Source organism: Populus trichocarpa, chromosome 6, assembly GCF_000002775.5.
Source record: "Populus trichocarpa isolate Nisqually-1 chromosome 6, P.trichocarpa_v4.1, whole genome shotgun sequence".
Lineage (NCBI taxonomy): Eukaryota > Viridiplantae > Streptophyta > Magnoliopsida > Malpighiales > Salicaceae > Populus > Populus trichocarpa.
In genome coordinates, this window is record NC_037290.2 from 16,617,476 (window position 1) to 16,634,904 (window position 17,429).

General features: G+C 30.5%; 1 protein-coding gene and 1 non-coding gene across 3 annotated transcripts; one reads left to right on the plus strand and one right to left on the minus strand.

The window, feature by feature from the left end:
• Nucleotides 1–1,205: 1,205 nt before the first annotated feature.
• LOC18100489 (auxin-responsive protein IAA33) lies at nt 1,206–3,236 on the minus strand. Its single transcript, XM_006381732.3, has 2 exons — nt 2,284–3,236; nt 1,206–1,609 (listed from the first exon to the last, which is right to left on the minus strand). Exons 1-2 carry the CDS (start codon nt 2,727–2,729, stop codon nt 1,528–1,530), a joined length of 528 nt encoding a protein of 175 aa, XP_006381794.2. The 5' UTR covers nt 2,730–3,236; the 3' UTR covers nt 1,206–1,527.
• Nucleotides 3,237–12,909: 9,673 nt separating this feature from the next.
• LOC112327898 (uncharacterized) lies at nt 12,910–16,610 on the plus strand. 2 transcript variants are annotated; one of them, XR_008059384.1, is made up of 3 exons: nt 12,910–12,972; nt 13,101–13,187; nt 13,281–16,610. It is a non-coding gene; the product is annotated as an uncharacterized LOC112327898 (transcript). The 2 variants fall into 2 exon arrangements; XR_008059383.1 differs by lacking the exon at nt 12,910–12,972 and having other exon boundaries at nt 12,982–13,187.
• Nucleotides 16,611–17,429: the final 819 nt, after the last annotated feature.

Genomic DNA, 17,429 nt, shown 5'->3' on the forward strand with positions numbered 1-17,429 from the left:
GCCCTTTGATTTTGTAAAAATTGATCTTCACTGCTCTTGCTAGGGAGAAGGTCTTAAGCTACTCGTTTATTCTACATTTGACTGCACATTGTGGAGAACGGCTACAAACTAATTAATCCTGGAGAACTTGAGTAGCATAGTGTACCTTATGCACCAAACAATTCATTATTTGGCTAAACAATAGTGCTCTCCTGGTGATTTTGTGGATTAATTTGATGCTTCCAAAGGAGTATTTGGCTGTGCTGCCCTTATTTGTTGTGCCAATTTCAGTATTGTTTATTTATTCTGTAAATATGTAAAATATTCTTCATATACTATACTCTCTCCGTCTCATTATTATTGGCTTTGTTAAATAAATAAAAAACACCAACAATATATTAATTAATGTTGATTTTAGTATCTTATTCTTTTTCTACCTTTGTATTTATCTAACTCTTAATTTTTTATTTTAAAATTGTGAATTTAAAAAATGTTAAAAGAAAAAAAATAGCTATTATAAAAACTTGAACTTGTAAAACAATCAAATTTCAGTCTTGTTTGTTTTTACGTTTTAAAAGCATTTTTGAAAAAATTTAAAATTTTTTTATTTTTTTATTTTTTGAAATTAATATTTTTCAGTGTTTTAAGATCATTTTGATATGTTGATGTTAAAAATAATTTTAAAAAATATTATTTAATATAATTTTAAATAAAAAACATTTTAAAAAGTAAAGGTTATGGCAATCTCAAATGTACATTTGAAGTAGTTAATTTGGTCTATCTAACCACTTAAATATCCAACGGACATTTCGGTTAGTATTTGGCCAAAAGTTGTCGACATTAATTGAGAGAGAGAGAGAGAGAGATGGAATTGGAAGTGTTGATCTGCTATAAATTAGCTCTCATTCGTTCCAGTGGAACAGAACAAGACAGCTATATATGACAGCAGGTGCTGAGTTTCATCCACTCCTGTTCGGCAAGAAAGATGTTAAATTTCCATGGATACCACGCCATCACCACTTACATATCCAATTGAAAGCAATAAAAAGAAAACAGTGTCTTCTTCTATTAATTAACTAAATTTAGCTAAAGATATACTGACATGAAAACTAATCTATAAATGAAACGATTTGATACTGTTATGATTCACCTGGGTATGGTGCGTACATGTGCTAGTTCCTCACTAGACAGTCTAGGAAGGTAAGATACTATAAAAAAACAAAGAGATTAGGAAGGTAAGTTTGACCTTTTCTAATGAACAGAGCGAGGCAAGAAATAAGGGCAAATGCATGGGCCACATACATTAGAGCTGCTAGAAATAAAACAACATCCGTGAACAACCGAATTTGGGAGATCAGAGTTCTTTTATTCAAAGAAGGAAACGAGGTCGTCCTTCCCAGGAGATCTAGCTAGCTAGGTGACATATTTTCCATAGCAAAATCATAAACCCTGCTTTTTTAAAATATTAAACTGTATAACATCCTTGACTTCTTACATCTTGATCAATACAATCATCACACAGCCAGACAATGTATAGCAACCCAGCCCCTAGGCCGCCCCTCCTGTTCTCTTCCTTGAATTGCCCTTCGCTGGCAGTATCCTAATCCTCTTCGCCACACGCACAAAGTCTCTATATATTCACACCCAGAGTGACAAATTAAGAGCAAGCAATAGTGTAGCATAACCATTTACAATACAGGCATAACCAATAATTTATCGAGCGAAAAAGAAAAAAAAAAAGAAAAGACCTCTATAGGTTATGGGTTTGCGATGCTACAATTTCATTACGGAACATGAAGTGGATCCGTACGTGTTCATAGATATACTAATGTGGTCATTAACATAAATATATATTTATCGATTTATCATATATATATATATATATATGTTGATGTGATAGTCAATATAAATAAATTAATAGCTAGATCCATCAACATCAGCATGATCAAGATAAATATATCAACAAATCTACCAATATCAGTATATCAATCATCATATAAACATATATGTGTCAATAACGATCTCTATGTTGATTGTTATATCAATAAATTTGTGTAGTTAAAATAATCATATTAATCAGATCTATCTCTGTACGTAAATATACAAGACCCATATAACTGATGAGGCGATAAGAAACTATACCACTATAAGTTTTTATTAGGATTGCTTACTGCTGAAAGAAATAGAGTTTCATAATAAAAAAAAACCATTTATATATGGAGTCCTGGTTAAAGGACATGTACATTTAGTCAATGACATTAAAACATGGCAATATAAGAAGTCAAAATGATAACGTATACGTACTTCCAGTTAAGGTCACCAGCAAGAAGGAGATCACTTTCAATGTCTTCATAGGCGATGAGATGACCAGGAACAGCATTTGTGAGATCAAGATCATGGTCACTGACACTCTCTGATGCTGATGATGCGGTCGACCCTCCGGAATCGCTGCCTCCGTCAACAAACATCTGCCTTAGAGCCTTCGCAAGGCTATGATAGCTTGCATGCTTATGAAGGCTAATTCTCTGGCAGATCGAACGGCCCTCGAGAACAACTGTCACCGGAGGGATCATGGTAGAAACAAGATCATCATCTTCAAAGCCAGGAAAGGTTATAGGCTTAGTCATGAAATTGGGTAAAGAAGAAGTTGGCCTAGGGAACTGGCTCATGTTTGGGACACTTGTAATCTCTTGCCATCTTCTTTTCAAGGGTTCTTGTCTTTGTTGAGATTCAAAACCGTTCATGTTCATTTTTTTCTCACTTGCTTGATATCCCTTTTGGGTGGGGGGGTTATGGAAAAGTGTCTGTGATCTTTTGAAAGAGAAGTAGCTAACAAACTGAAAAGGGTGTGGTCCTTGGTGGGATTTGTGTAGGAGGGAGAGTGAGTGCGGGCGTGTGTTAATTAGTAGTAATAAGCAGACTGAAAAGAGTTTGGTGTCTATGCAGGAGAGGTTGAGAGAGAGAGGTATGAACCTCCTGGTAGGGCAATGGGGTGACTCTGTGAGTTTGAATTGTATTGTTTGTTAGGTTTTTGGTAAGAATATATATAAATGAGATAGAGAGAGGGAGAGGGGGAGAGAGATAAATGAGAGAGTTTCAAGTATCGGGGAGGTCAGGTAGGTGTCTGAAAGAGGTTTAATTTACCTTCTTTTTCTTTTTCTTTTTCTTTCTTTTCCATTTTCAAACGAATCAATGTCATCTTCATGTGAAGTATGAATCTATAACTCTTTTATTCCTTCTCCCCTTGCATCTCCTAGTTCTTCACTTAACTACCCGGTGACGCCTGAGCTCTCAGCCCTGTCTTTTATATTAGGACGTTGCGTTGTATATAATATATAGTGCCAACTGGCATATTGAAAATCTACTCTTATAAATATAATATAAAATCATATTTATTGGGATGGTGATTAAAAGCGTGAAGAAAAAGCGAGCTCAAAAGGCGTAGTGCAATTCATGAGGAATATATAAATACATATATAGATTAAGAAGCAATATTTTAGTAAATAAATAATAAGAAAGGTGTCTAGTAAATTGAAATGCATGGGCTACATAAACGACCGCGTTGCGGTCGGCGAACGCATCGCTTCTTTTTGACTCTCAGGCGGTCGGGAACTCCAAATTATAGTTCTCTTTGGCCACTAGATCTCACCCTTTTTCTATTAAGATTAATTAATGTGTCCCCGTGAAGGCAGAGGAAATCCTAACCTTACTCAAGCAGAGGAAATATAGAATTTTGTTGGCTAGGGTTGTTTTGGTCATTCAAGTGGTTGCCTGAAGAAGGTGGGGCCAAGGGGCCTTGTAAAGATCACAACTCTTTCGGAAATGTCCAAGGCTCAGCACATTTACTCCCCGTTGGCTTTGCCGTGAAACATGATTTATTTTTATTATATAAAACACATATACATAAATAAATAGTGCTAAAAGGAAACCACAAGGGTGAGGTTGGGTAATTAAGGACATTTATTTATTATTATTATTATTATTATTTATTTCTTGAATGCACAACGGTGCATTTGTTTTTTAATCATTTGAATAAAAACTTAATCTTGATCAGCATATAAATTAGTTAATATTATCTCTGAAAGCAATATATATATATATATATATATATATATATATATATATGAAGGTGATCTATCTTAAAAATCCAACATTTTTTTCTTTCCAATTTATTGACCAAGATCTAAAAAGAATTGGTTGTAACGATAATGTATAATACATTAATTTGGAACATATGCTCATCATAACATATGAATTCTATGTGCTAATAAGTTCATGAACATAGATTTCGTACGGATCGTTAGTGTCAAATATAACTATTATTAAGGGTTTCAAATTTAATCAACCTATTTATTCTATATATATATATATAAAAAAAAAAGACTAATCTATTTCATACATTACACTATATTCTCTCAATAAAACATACATGTTAACTAAGTTAAGTCAGGTGCAGAGATACAAGCAAGGACATCTACAGTTTATATGCTCTTGTTATTGTTTACATAAATACAAAGTATCGTGGATTGGAGCAATATAATAGCAGAGTTGTCCTTACCACAAAAAATTGGAAAGACTGCAGGGAGAGGGTAGGATTGTCTTTTCACTGGGATGCATATGGCATTTAAGGGATAGTTGAGGAGAAAATGGTTAGCTCCAGTTTTGGTAGGGCTGTAGGCCCCGAATTGCATACACCTGGCATAGGGGTTGGCAAGCCCTGGACGCTCGCGAGCCAAGTGGGGCTGCAAGCCCCAGGCTGTAGACACACGATGCTGGGGCTGTCCTGGGCGCTGGGGCCAGACCCGCTTAGGATGCCTTGGCCTTGGGTCCTCTGTCAGGACCCACTGCTCATGAGTCTTGCATCAGGACCTAGGTCTCTTAGGTCCTGCGTCGGGACCCAATCATCTTGGGTCCTTTGTTAGGACCCAAGGTTTTTAGGTCTTGGGTTTACTAATATAATTATTTGTCTTATAAATATTATTTTTTTTTTATAATTCAAAGTATTCATCTCAAAAATAAAATTATCTATGTTATCAATATTATAATTTTTATTATAACTCAAAGTATTCATATCAAAAAAATTATAATTTGCGTTTGAAATATTATTATTTTTATTATAATTCAAAGTATTCATATAAAAAAATATAATTATTTGTGTTATAAATATTATTATTTTTATTATAATTCTCTTGGGTGCTCCAGATGCAAAACCAATTGGCCTTGGGTCCTGCGTCTGGACCCAATGCTCTTAGGTCCTGCGTCAGGACCCATTTCGTTTGGGTCCTGGGTCAGGAGCCAATTGTCTTGGGTCCTGCATCGGGACCTAATCCTCTTGGATCCTTTGCCAGGACCCAAGGTTCTTGGGTCTTTGGTTTATTAATATAATTATTTGTGTTATAAATATTATTATTTTTATTATAATTTAAAGTATTCATATAAAAAAATATAATTATTTGTGTTATAAATATTATTATTTTTCTTATAATTCAAAGTATTCATCTCAAAAATAAAATTATTTATGTTATAAATATTATTATTTTTATTATAACTCAAAGTATTCATATCAAAAATATTATAATTTGTGTTCGAAATATTATTATTTTTATTATAATTCAAAGTATTAATATAAAAATATTATTATTTGTGCTATAAATATTATTATTTTTATTATAATTCTTTTAGGTGCTCCAGACGCATAACCAATTTGCCTTGGGTCCTATGTCTGGACTTAATTCTGTTGGGTCCGGCGTCAGGACCCAATGCTCATGGGTACTGCATCAAGACCTATTTTGCTTGGGTCCTACGTTAGGACCCAATTCTCTTAGGTTATTTGTGAGGACCCAAGGTTCTCGGGTCTTTGGTTTTTTAATATAATTATTTGTGTTATAAATATTATTATTTTTCTTATAAATTAACAGGGCCATCAGGCCCACACGTCTGGGCTCATTTTTGCTTTTTTAATTTTTAATTGTATATTGAAGTAAAAAAATCTAATAAAAAAAACCAGTAAACCCACTTAAGTTCATAACCTGGGTTGTAGGTTGACGAGTTAAATCCACAACATCTAGATCGATCCAATATTTTATTTTCTGATTTAAAAAAATATATATGATTGAAATTTTTTTATCATTTGTTTTATTTTGAATTTGTCTTCATGGTGTATATTTTTTTTTCTTTGGAATTGATATTTTCAAATTTTATCAGCATGGTTAAGTCGTGAAACTCAGGTCGATCAAATATATTGTCGTCTTATTTTTTTTAAAATATAATGCTCAAATTTCGTTAAGCTTTTATTTTATTTAAATTGGTCTTCATGATATATTTTGTTTTTGTTTTTTTTTTTGTATGATTAATTGGTTTTAATTTGTTGTTTATAAAGTTTTTTATCATCTTAATTTTATTTTAAATTCAATCCACGTTATTATTGGTCACCCATATTATCATATTATATGATATTGAAAAACAAATTGTTGCAATCACCATATTTTTTTATGTTTTTTTTTTTAAATGGTCTGACTAGTGACAGAGCAGGTCAAAAAACTAGTATTATTTATATTGAGATCAAATATTCATAAGAGTTTTATTTCTTATGGTTTAGTACGAGACTAGTTTAGTGACCATGCTTTCATTACGGTTTGGGTCAAAAAAATTTAACGAAACAAAATAATATTAAAAATATAAATATTATTGTTGGGTATGATATTGCAATCAAACTCAATATTTTTGGGTCCAGCATTGCAGCCAGACCAAATACTCTTGAATCATAAGTTTTTTTAATATATTTTATAAAAATAAAAAATTAGCCCGCATAGCCACATAAGTTACTAATGTATAACTAGAGTAATACGAGGGAAGGAGTCAAATGGTTAAAAAAATATTCTTCATCCTTGAGCACCAACGTTTAAATTACACAAACAGCTAAAAAAAAGTTTAGAATTTAGAGTTAGTTTCACTTTTCATATAAATAATATGTAAACATGATTAATATATTTTTTAATCATTTTATTACCAACAACATATCGTTGCTCAATAGTTAGAACATGTGTGGGAGATGTTGAGGTCGTGTGTTCAGTTCGCTATTGAAGTTGATATGAACAATAAAAAAAGTTAATATATTTTCTTAATCTTTTTTTTTATCAATATATATCATGTCGTAGCTCATCAGTAGTTAAAGCATGGGAGAAGTTGAGGTCGCGTGTTCCATTCGCAATGAAAGCAAAGTTTATTGCATTTCATAGACGACCTATCGTCTATGATTTTTCATTTCAAAGAAGAAAGAAAAAAATAAAAATAAAAAATAGTTCAGTCACGTGTTCCTCCTTCAAGCCCAAGCTCTTAGGCTATTTTACACAAGCACATCACTTATTTTATTGGTCATATGAGTTTTTTTATTCTTTTTTTAATTTTTAATATTTTTTTAATTTTATCTTTTAATATGAGGTTTTTTTTTAGGTCTTTTACTCTATTTTTTTAATTTTATCTTTTAATATAAGGTTTTTATTTCTTTTAGGTCTTTTACTCTTTTTTTTTATATCTTTTTTTTTTAACTCTATCCTTTCATATGGGTTTTTTTTATTTAATTTTATCTTTCAGTATTAACTTAATCATAAATTAATTTTTGTATTTTTTATCATATAATAAAAGTTTTTTTAGCCTTTTTTTTATCTAATGATTTTTTATAATTATATCCTTTAATATAGGATTTTTATTTAATTTAATCATTCATTATTGATTTGATTATTTTTTTTAAACCTATCAAATGAGAAAGATCATGTAAGGCAATTCCCACACGATTTGATAAAAAATTCAGGCTTAGCAAATAGACGAGTCATAATTTTTAAAGTTTGAATCATTTTACCGAGTTTCATGATAATTCTTAAAAGTTTCTGACAATCTAGATATTATTTTGATATGTTAAAAAAAATTTTTACCTAAGCCGCAACGAGAACATGGTCAATAAACTAGTCTCATACTAAACCATAAGAAATAAAACTCTTATGAATCTCTAATCTCAATATAGATAAGACTAGTTTTTTCACCCGCTCTGTCACTAGTTAGATCATTAAAAAATAAAACATAAAACAATATGAAGATTACATGATTTCTTTTTTCAATATCATATAACATGATAAACTGGGTGACCGATAATAATGTGGATTGAATTTTAAACAAAAATCAAGATGATAAAAAACTGTATAAAAAGTAAATTGAACCAATTAATCCTACAAAAAAAACCAAAACAAAATATATCATGAAGACCAATTTAAATAAAATAAAAGCTTAAAGAAATTTCAGCATCATATTTTTTAAAAAATATGAGAAGACAATATATTTGATCTACCTGAATTTCATGGCTTAACCATATTGATAAAATCTGAAAAAATCAATTCCAAAGAAAAAAAATATACATCATGAAGACAAATTCAAAATAAAATAAATGCTTAAAAAATTTCAATCAAATAATTTTTTAAAAAAATCAGAAAATAAAATACAGGATTGATCCAAATGTTATGGATTAACTCATCAAACCGACAACTTGGGTTATGGACTCAAGTGAGTTTACTTATTTTTTTATTAGATTTTTTTACCTTAATATAAAATAAAAATGTAAAAAAAAAAAAAAGCAAAAAGGAGCCCGGACGTGTGGGCTTGATGGTCTAGCATGCTTAGTGGCTCAACATGCCTTGACCTTCTAAAAGAAAGCCCAAACACATGGACCTTCCACTCCAGCTCGCGCATTTGGTCATGGTTCTATTCTTTTATTTTTTTAAGGGATGGATAACTTGTTGTCCGTTTTTTTTTTAAATAAGCAGATAATGCATCACCTGTTGTTTGCAGAATCTAACAATAGATTGCAAGAAAAACGAGGCTTCGGTTTTTTTGCTAAAAACTTATTTTTGACCTAAAACACTAAGAAAACATAATAAATACCTTAATAAACCTATTTATGGCTTCAAACAACCTAAAAAAAACAAGTTAAAACTTGAAATCAACCTGTACCCGCAAATGTCCCCATGATCAAATCTACCTCATCATGCAAGGATAAAGAAAGGAAAACACCTGGGTGAAATTTTCTTTATCAAATGGAACCCATTGATACCAAAATCATCAATTTTGATGGTCGAATAGGTGTAAAAAGTGATTTTCTATCTCTACTGTAGAATCTAGTAAGTCTCTCTCTTCTCATAAAAAAGAATTGAAAAATAAGAGAAATAAATTTTTGTTCCAAAATTAAATTTTTGAAAACTAACAGGACTTGTCATCTATTAATTGAAAAAAAAATAGGGGGAAAAGTAAATCTTTTGTATGAAATTCGAAGTTGCCACCATTTTTTCTATGTTTTTCATTTTGATCTTTTGTTTTTTAATTCAATCTTTTTAAAAATATATATATAATTGGATATTAATTTGTGTCCAAAAAGGTTGATTATGCAAAAAAAAAAAAAATAAAGACCAAATTAAATTTTTTAAAAAATTAATTATTCTAATTTATGGTGATTTGTGAGAGAGTCTAGAGTGGATATTGAATAGTAAAAACTCCCTTGGGCCTAGTTTTTTATATAATTATAATTTTGTAATATAACATCTGAACGTATAAAAAATGCGGTCTTAAATGAAAAAAGAAAAAACCGAGAACCTAGCTTGCAATTATTAGATTAGTTGGGATAGGTGTAAACGAGTTAATAATAATAATAATAATAATAATAATAATAATAATAATAATGATACATTTATTATCTTTCAGCAGTCTGCTCAAGGTTTAGTTGGATTAAATTTTATATGTACGATCTTATATGCATTTATGTTAATAAAAGCTAACAGAGGATGGGAAAACACTCCACAGTGTGAGTGGAAACATTGTTCAACAGAGAGTGCGCTCATAGAACAATGTTTTCATGGTTTTCCTATCCCCATTGAAAAACTTTAAAACTTGATACCGAGAGCTTTGAAATCTTTTTATAAGGTTTATTAGCTATTATTAAATTTACCAAAGATAAATAATTTTTTGTTATTTTAAAATTACAATAAAACAACTATAATCCTCTTAAAAGCAAAGAAAACAAAATTGGCATCAAGAACAATGTTCTCACGGTTTCACCCTTCCCACTAAAAAAATTTTAAAGCTGACTTTTAGGACCTTTGAAATCTTTTTACAAGGTTTATTAGTCATTATCAGATTGATAACTGATAAGTCTTTTTTCATTTCAAAATCAAAATGAAACTGCCAAAATACTATTTAAAGCATAAAAATAAAAACTGGCATTAAAGGTATTTTTGTATTTTACAATGTTTTTTATGATTATTAGGTCCGATGAGGAAAAAATTAGTATTTAATCATATATATGAGAATAGTGAAACGACCAATATACTCTTAAATTAAAGCAAAAATTTTAAAATAGATGTTAGTGAGATTTTTTTATCTTTTGACAAAAGAAAAAATTTGTTTATTATTAGATTATCTTATGGGTAATTTAGTATTTGACTAAATAAAAAAAAAGTTGTTGATTCAAGCTATGCCTCACAACAACCAAAATTCTCCTTTTATCATATCATTGGAAGTGTCGTTATATACTATTCCTTTTGAGGTAGCGCATGCAATCAGTGGTGGCACAGTTTATTGTCGACAATACTTTCGTTTTTTTTTCTCCTCTTCTCTTTCTCCTTCCCTTGAAATTTACGCTAGTTATGCAAAATTCATGGTTGTCTTTTGATTTATAAGGATTTTTACTTCGATCCTTATTCTTTTGATTTTTAATTTTTGTTCTTGATCTTTTTGTAAAACTTTGATTTATTTGCAATTTTATCATTCAATCTCAATATGGAAATGTGGTTTTTTTCAATTTGATCCTCATTCTTTTGATTGTTTTTTTTTTCACCTTTTGTTAAATTTGTTTTTTCTTTTTAATTCACCTTTCAATAAAAAATTTATTTATATTTCTTATTTTAATTTTAATTCTCATTCTTTTGATTTTTTTAGTTTATGTTGTTAAATTAATTTGTTTTTCAATTTCACCCTTCAATTAAAGATAAGATTTATTTTGTGTTTCAATTTTGATCTTCATTATTATTTTAATTGATTTTTTTTAATTTATTTATAATTAAAAAAATTTCAATTTTTATTTTTTAATATTTAATTAATTAGGAATTAGATTTTAAGTCTACTGCTAGTATTTTTCTGTTTCTATATACATTTTCCCCGAACTACTCGTGTCCTTTTCACATCACTTCCACGGTTTCGAGCATTCTATTATTATTATTATTATTATTATTATTATTATTATTATTATTGTTATTATTATTATGATTATTATTATTATTATATTGTTTTCCAGTTTCGACAATTTCCATATATGTTTGTGAAACTAGAATCTATATAATATTTGTTGGAATTTTATTAAATATAATTCAATTCAAACTTAAATTTCCAATTTCTTAATTTTCGGTCAAAGAAGTTTATACAAGAATAAAACTATTATTTATTACCCTTTTTTTTTTCTTGATGCTCCATAGAGTAATACAAAAAGAATAAACAAAGTTTCTATCTCTACCTTTCTAATATATTATTTTACAATTTATATATTATTTTTTTTATGTTTTCGGGTGTATGTTGGTGTTATGCTCAATTATTGTATTCTGGAGTGTAAGCTATTATTAACCTGCTACGTGAAGATATATTTTTATTTATATGTGATTTTATTTTTATTTTTATTTTTAATTACCTTTTCTTTTTCTTTTTCTTTTTCTTTTTCTTTTTTCCTTCAAGCTTTCCAACAATCTTTTTTTTATTATTATTAATATAGATGTCCGGACCAGTTTGTTACGGAACCTGAAGTTAACGACCATATAAGCCTCTAATGACAATTATATTAATTATATTAATAACTACAGGACTTGAATCTGAAATCACAGTGAAAACAAACTTTTTAACCCTAAGTTCTTATCATTGGTCAATTGGTTGCTTTCAAACAATCTTAATTTTAGATGGAAATTTCTTGAATTTTTTAGTCATCTTATCACTTATATTAGTTTTAAAAGGTGAAACGCTGAGCTTAGTTCTTACTTGTCTTTCGGGCAAACATTTATTTATTTATTTTCATTTTATTTTTATATAGTAAAACTTGGAAGTCAAATAAGATATGTGTGAATTGTTAGAATTTAAAATTACTAATTTTCCCTTCTTTTTTAAAAAAAATTACCTATTTAGAAGTGTGGTTATGGTTGTTTTTAAAGAACTTTTTACTTAGAAATATATCAAATAATATTTTTTATTTTTTAAAAATTATTTTTGATATCAGCGCATCAAAATGATCTAAAAATATAAAAAAAAATATTAATTTGAAGTAAAGAAAAAAATAAAAAAATTTTAATTTTTTTCAAAAACGCTTTTGAAACACAAAAATAAACAGAAACACATTCCCAAATCATTGCAAATTTCAGCTTTTTCAAATTTACACCAAATTTCTATTTTCTTTCCTCTATACCCTTCTATCTAATTTCTTACCTCTTTCATTTTTATTTAACACATAACCTCTAATCTTAATCTTTACCCCATTATCAATTAAGTTTCTCATTAAATTGACTAACAATTTGATTTAAAGTCTTGTTTCATTATTTAAATTAAAGATGATAGGGTTGTTAAATCAATGGTGATAATTAATACTTCTAGCAATTATTTGAAATTATGACGGTGATTACTATTTTAAATTATTAATAATTCTCATATTTAAGAATAATAATTATGATATTATAATTTCTTGCAACCAAAATATAATTTATTTATTTTAAAAGATTTGCGACCGATTTGCGACCCAAATGGAGTAAAAGTACCTTGACGACTAATTAATTCCCTGGTTATTTGGGCCATGGCAGCCCACCTAGTCCATATCCCGACTCCATAGAGATAGGGAAAAAGCCCTTGGGTTTTAGTCATTAAAGTTGGACCCAAAATCAACAAGCCCTTGACACTCGACTTTCTTCTTCCTTCGTCATGGCCGTGAGTTCTCTCTGCTCTCTGTTCCCTTTGCTCTTGTTCTTGCGTTAATTATTATTATTATGGCTTTGAAAGTTTAGCGTATGTAATGTAATAGTTGATGGTTGCTGTCTCTGGATGTTTGCATGCAGACTGTACCAGTTAACCCTAAGCCCTTTTTGAACAATTTGACTGGAAAGACTGTTACTGTCAAAGCTTGATGCAAATGGGATACAAAGGTATAAACTTTGTTCCTCTTCTTAGTTTCCCTTTTATATCTTACTCTCCTTTTCTCCTTATGCTTTTGATTGGTTGCTTGGTCTGTCTTTCAGGTTTTCTTGCTTCTGTTGATTCATACATGAACCTCCTGGCACTGCCTTTCCTTTTCAATTTCGTATCTAACTTCTGAACATGCATGTTTTTTTTTCAAATTAAATTTTATTTCTTTATGTTACGTTATTTTGGGTTGTAGGAATCCCTTTTGCAATTTCAGATTTTGTTAATGAGCTTTGTACTATTAATGGAATGTGATTTGCAGCTGGGAAATACTGAAGAGTATATCGATGGACAGTTCATTGGAAATTTGGGAGAGATTTTGATCAGGTAACTTAAACCAAGAGTTGATTCATAAGTTTATATGTTATTGGTATGTGTTTTTTGGCATGAAAACTAAGCTCGAAGAGAACTGCAAAGCTCCTTTAAATTTCAAGAACAATGGGTACAAGTAAAGCTCTTTGGTCTTTAACTGATTGTATCTTAAAAAAAAAAATTATGTATCTCCATTTCCTCAATAATTGGGTAAAGCCTTTTGTACGTTGTTGACTTGTTAAAGAAGTAGGATATTTGCTCCGCTGTTAAGATTTTTATATTTGTCTCTCTTTTTTTATGGTTAATATCAAACATGCTAAGCTAAGATTGCACATTTACCATTCATCTATAGACTAGAATGATAGAGTAGTAACCTGCTTTAAAAGTTGGGAAGAGATAAGTTTTAACTCAATTGCTGATTATTGAGGCCTTAGAAACTTGGTTCTGATGACAGTGATGTGTGCAGTAATTGTGTAAACTCTTGCACGCCATCATGAGAGTACTGTTTCTTTACTGAAATGTTTGACCTGAGATGAAGAACAATGAAGAGTTAGAATTTATCCCCATGAAGAAGGAGATGTTGGTGTTATAACTAAAAGAGGGAAATACTCTTAGCTTACCATGAGATTAAAGCTGTTAAGAAAAAAGGTAGAGGGTCAGATATTAGCATATTTGTCCTTGTGAAAGCTAGCGCTTATGCCCATGAGGAAAAGAATCATGGCACTACAAACAAAAGAGAGAAATGCCTTAAAGTTGAAGCTTACCATGACACTAAAATTGTGAAGACTAAAGACTGAGAGTGTGTGTTCATTAGCATGACCTGTCCTTGAGGGATCCTAGAACTTGTTCTTGTGGTAATTTGTTCCAAGAGCTTGTCTAATTCTTACAAGAACGTTTAGGAAATTAAGGTTTCTAATTTTCTAGTATCTTGTGTGCTTAAATAGACTCGATGAATGCTATCTATATGTCACTATGCATTTGAAGTGTGGCATCTATGGTAGGGTTTTTTTCCTTCAAAGTAATGTTGCGAGCTTTATGGGTGAAGGACAGGATTCAGCTGTGAGATAGTTATGAGGTAACAGATGTTGTCAAATTAAAAAGTTCTCTAAAATCATTTGTGCAACTAGGGACAGAGGGGTTACAGTTTTGAAACCATGATTAGAAAGAATGGCTGTGAGATATCTTCCTTAGGCATTAGTCACTTTTTAAGAACTAACCGATTTTGTACAAAGGCTAGGTTAAATGCTAAATGGGAGTAGCTTTCTCTCCTAAAAATCTAGTTACTCGTGTAACTGAAGTATAATTAGTAACACCAGCAGGTTTTTATTTTAAATATACCACTGTTGAATTAGAGCTGTTTTGTATTGTGTTCAGAAGAACTTTAAGCCTAAATATGCTCTCAAACCTGTCTGACAACTGAGTTTGATACCCACAAAGCCCTTTGAAGTTTTTTCTAGTGTAAAGCTCCATATGAAACCTTTTGTTGGTTCTTCTTGCTGTTACTTTATGAAAGAAAATAATGATTTTCATAAATTATGCTAATATTTGCATGTCAATGATTAGATTACTACTTTTGTTGTTTTGTCATTTGAATCAGTTTTGACATAAGGCTTTCCGAAGCATATGTTACCATACACTTCTACCTGCCTCAACTGTACCTAACACCAATAGAAAAGGCAACATTACTACTAAATGAACCCTTAGCATGTAATATCTTTCTTTATGTTCAAAGCTTTCAAAGGTTTAGCCTCTTTTTGAAACTTGTGTGTTGAACATGGAAAGTATAGGGAATATCTTTTCCAAAATCTTGAGACAATGGGAGAAATATCGATTGATTTAGATGCTTGGAACCAATAGAAAGCTGGGAATAGAAGCTGAAACAGTGTCAGGGAGAAAAAAAGGCTTAAGCCTAAGATGGCTATTAATGATTTGACTTTGTAATTATTAGTATACGCAACAACACATAGGTATGGTGGACTAAACTCAGAACTGGTGATATTTTGTTACGTTATGGTCTCAAATATGTTGGAAGTTCAAACATGTTATGGTTGTTTTGTGGTGTTATAACTTTGAGAACTATCTGCAATGTTCAGTGAGGTCTACTAGTTTACAAACTCCTTTTTTCTATTTACTTCCATGTTTCATGCTTCCAAATTTACGAGCAAAAGCTAAAATTACTTTCAGTTAATGATTATAATAGAGCTGGATTCCTTTGTATTGGTCTATAATAAAGTACGAGGTGGAAGATGGACATAAGATGCAGATACTGTAAAGTCTTTTTATTTCATGGTTGTGTAGACCTAGAAGTGGAGTTTTTTTTTTCCCTTCCAGCAATTGTAAAAGAAATATGTTAAAGGCTACTCTGGAAGATTTTATGCAATTTAATACATCCATAAAGCATAGTAATAAAAGACAACAATGAAGCATGCATTTATCTCTACATTGAAAATGTCTACTCCAAACAGGCAACCTTTTGTGTATTACACACATGCATCACTGCATATTTGTATTTGTTGTTCTTCTATAGGTTGTAGGTTAGAAGTGCAGGTAGAGTTCCAGACACCTATAGTCAAAGTGGCGCATAATTATGAAGCAAAAGGGAGCTACAGACAATATGTTATGACCACAAACAAAATAGTGCATTAAATTTTGGTTTCTATAATACCTTTGTATGTTATAATGTATGTTGCTTTTGCATGTCATTAACTCTTCAAACAGCTATTGAGATGGTCATTTAGTTAGGACTTAGGAGTGCTAAATGTCTCATAACCTCTAAAAATATTATTTTTTAAATTGCTTTATTTTGTGCGACAGTGTTTTAGAATTAAGCTTCATATTCCTTGAGAAGATTTACAGGATCTGTTTGCAAGTTATCTGCAGACGCAACAATGTTCTCTACCTTCATGGAGTTCCGGAGGATGAAGAGATAGAAGATGCAGAACAAGACTAAGAAGACGTCATCAATGTATGTTCAATCATTGAGTTAATAGAGAACTCCAATAGTTTTGATTTTCATTTCGGATATGCTAATATTGTACATGTATTTTAATCAGAGTTGTGCTGTTTGCTTTCAACATGAGCCATGATCGACAAATTCATACCACCGTAATTTAACTGCTGATTACCTGCATGTGGGATTTGAGCAAACACTCTGTTTTGCACTTGTTCTAGAGTGATCCAGTTGAATGACTCACTGATTCCATCTTCTTGTGTTGCATAACTGATGGGGACAATAAATAATAAGAATTAAAGCAAAAAAAAAAGAAGTAGTTTTAGAGAAAGAAAAAGGCTAAAGAAGAGAAGAAAGGGGATTAGAGATATTCATAGTCTGCAATATTTTCATTAATCATCAAAAACCCCCTAACATTTATAAAAAGGAGGATATAAATACTAAAACTTTAACTAGAACAAGCGATTGGGTTTATGGTCTACTAAATAAAATACCCAACAATAATTAAATTAAACCTAACAAATAAAGCCAAATTAATAAATCTCTCATGTAAATTAAACCCAAAAACATAAGCTAAAGCTCAATTTTCCAATGGTTTGGGCTATCCTTTATCGTCTATGATCATGCGCGTGCGTAAACAATGTTTGCAGTTCGGTGTCTCCATCAATTATCCCGGGGTTGGAAGAACTCGACCCAGTCGAGTATAGGTCAAGACAACTCCGATAACACTCTCAAAGATAAGGATCAAGCTGTTGTAATGTCTCTTCGATAATCTAAGTATAATCTAAATCTAGTCGTCGAGCCCATATATTGGGATTTGCTGAAGTTCACCATCCCTGGTAAAAACAACTTGTGCATTCAAAGTAGCATTAATATGTTTCTTTTGTGTCAAAGATAAGGATAATGAGGCAAGGGTTTCAAAAGGAGCATCAGGGATAAGATG

Bases quoted from the DNA above. Each gene is read 5' to 3' on its own strand.
- LOC18100489 (XM_006381732.3), bottom strand. From the start codon at position 2,729: ATGAACATGAACGGTTTTGAATCTCAACAAAGACAAGAACCCTTGAAA. The intron at 1,610-2,283 runs GTACGTATACGT...GTGAATATATAG, and splicing joins GCTGGTGACCTTAACTGGAA to AGACTTTGTGCGTGTGGCGA.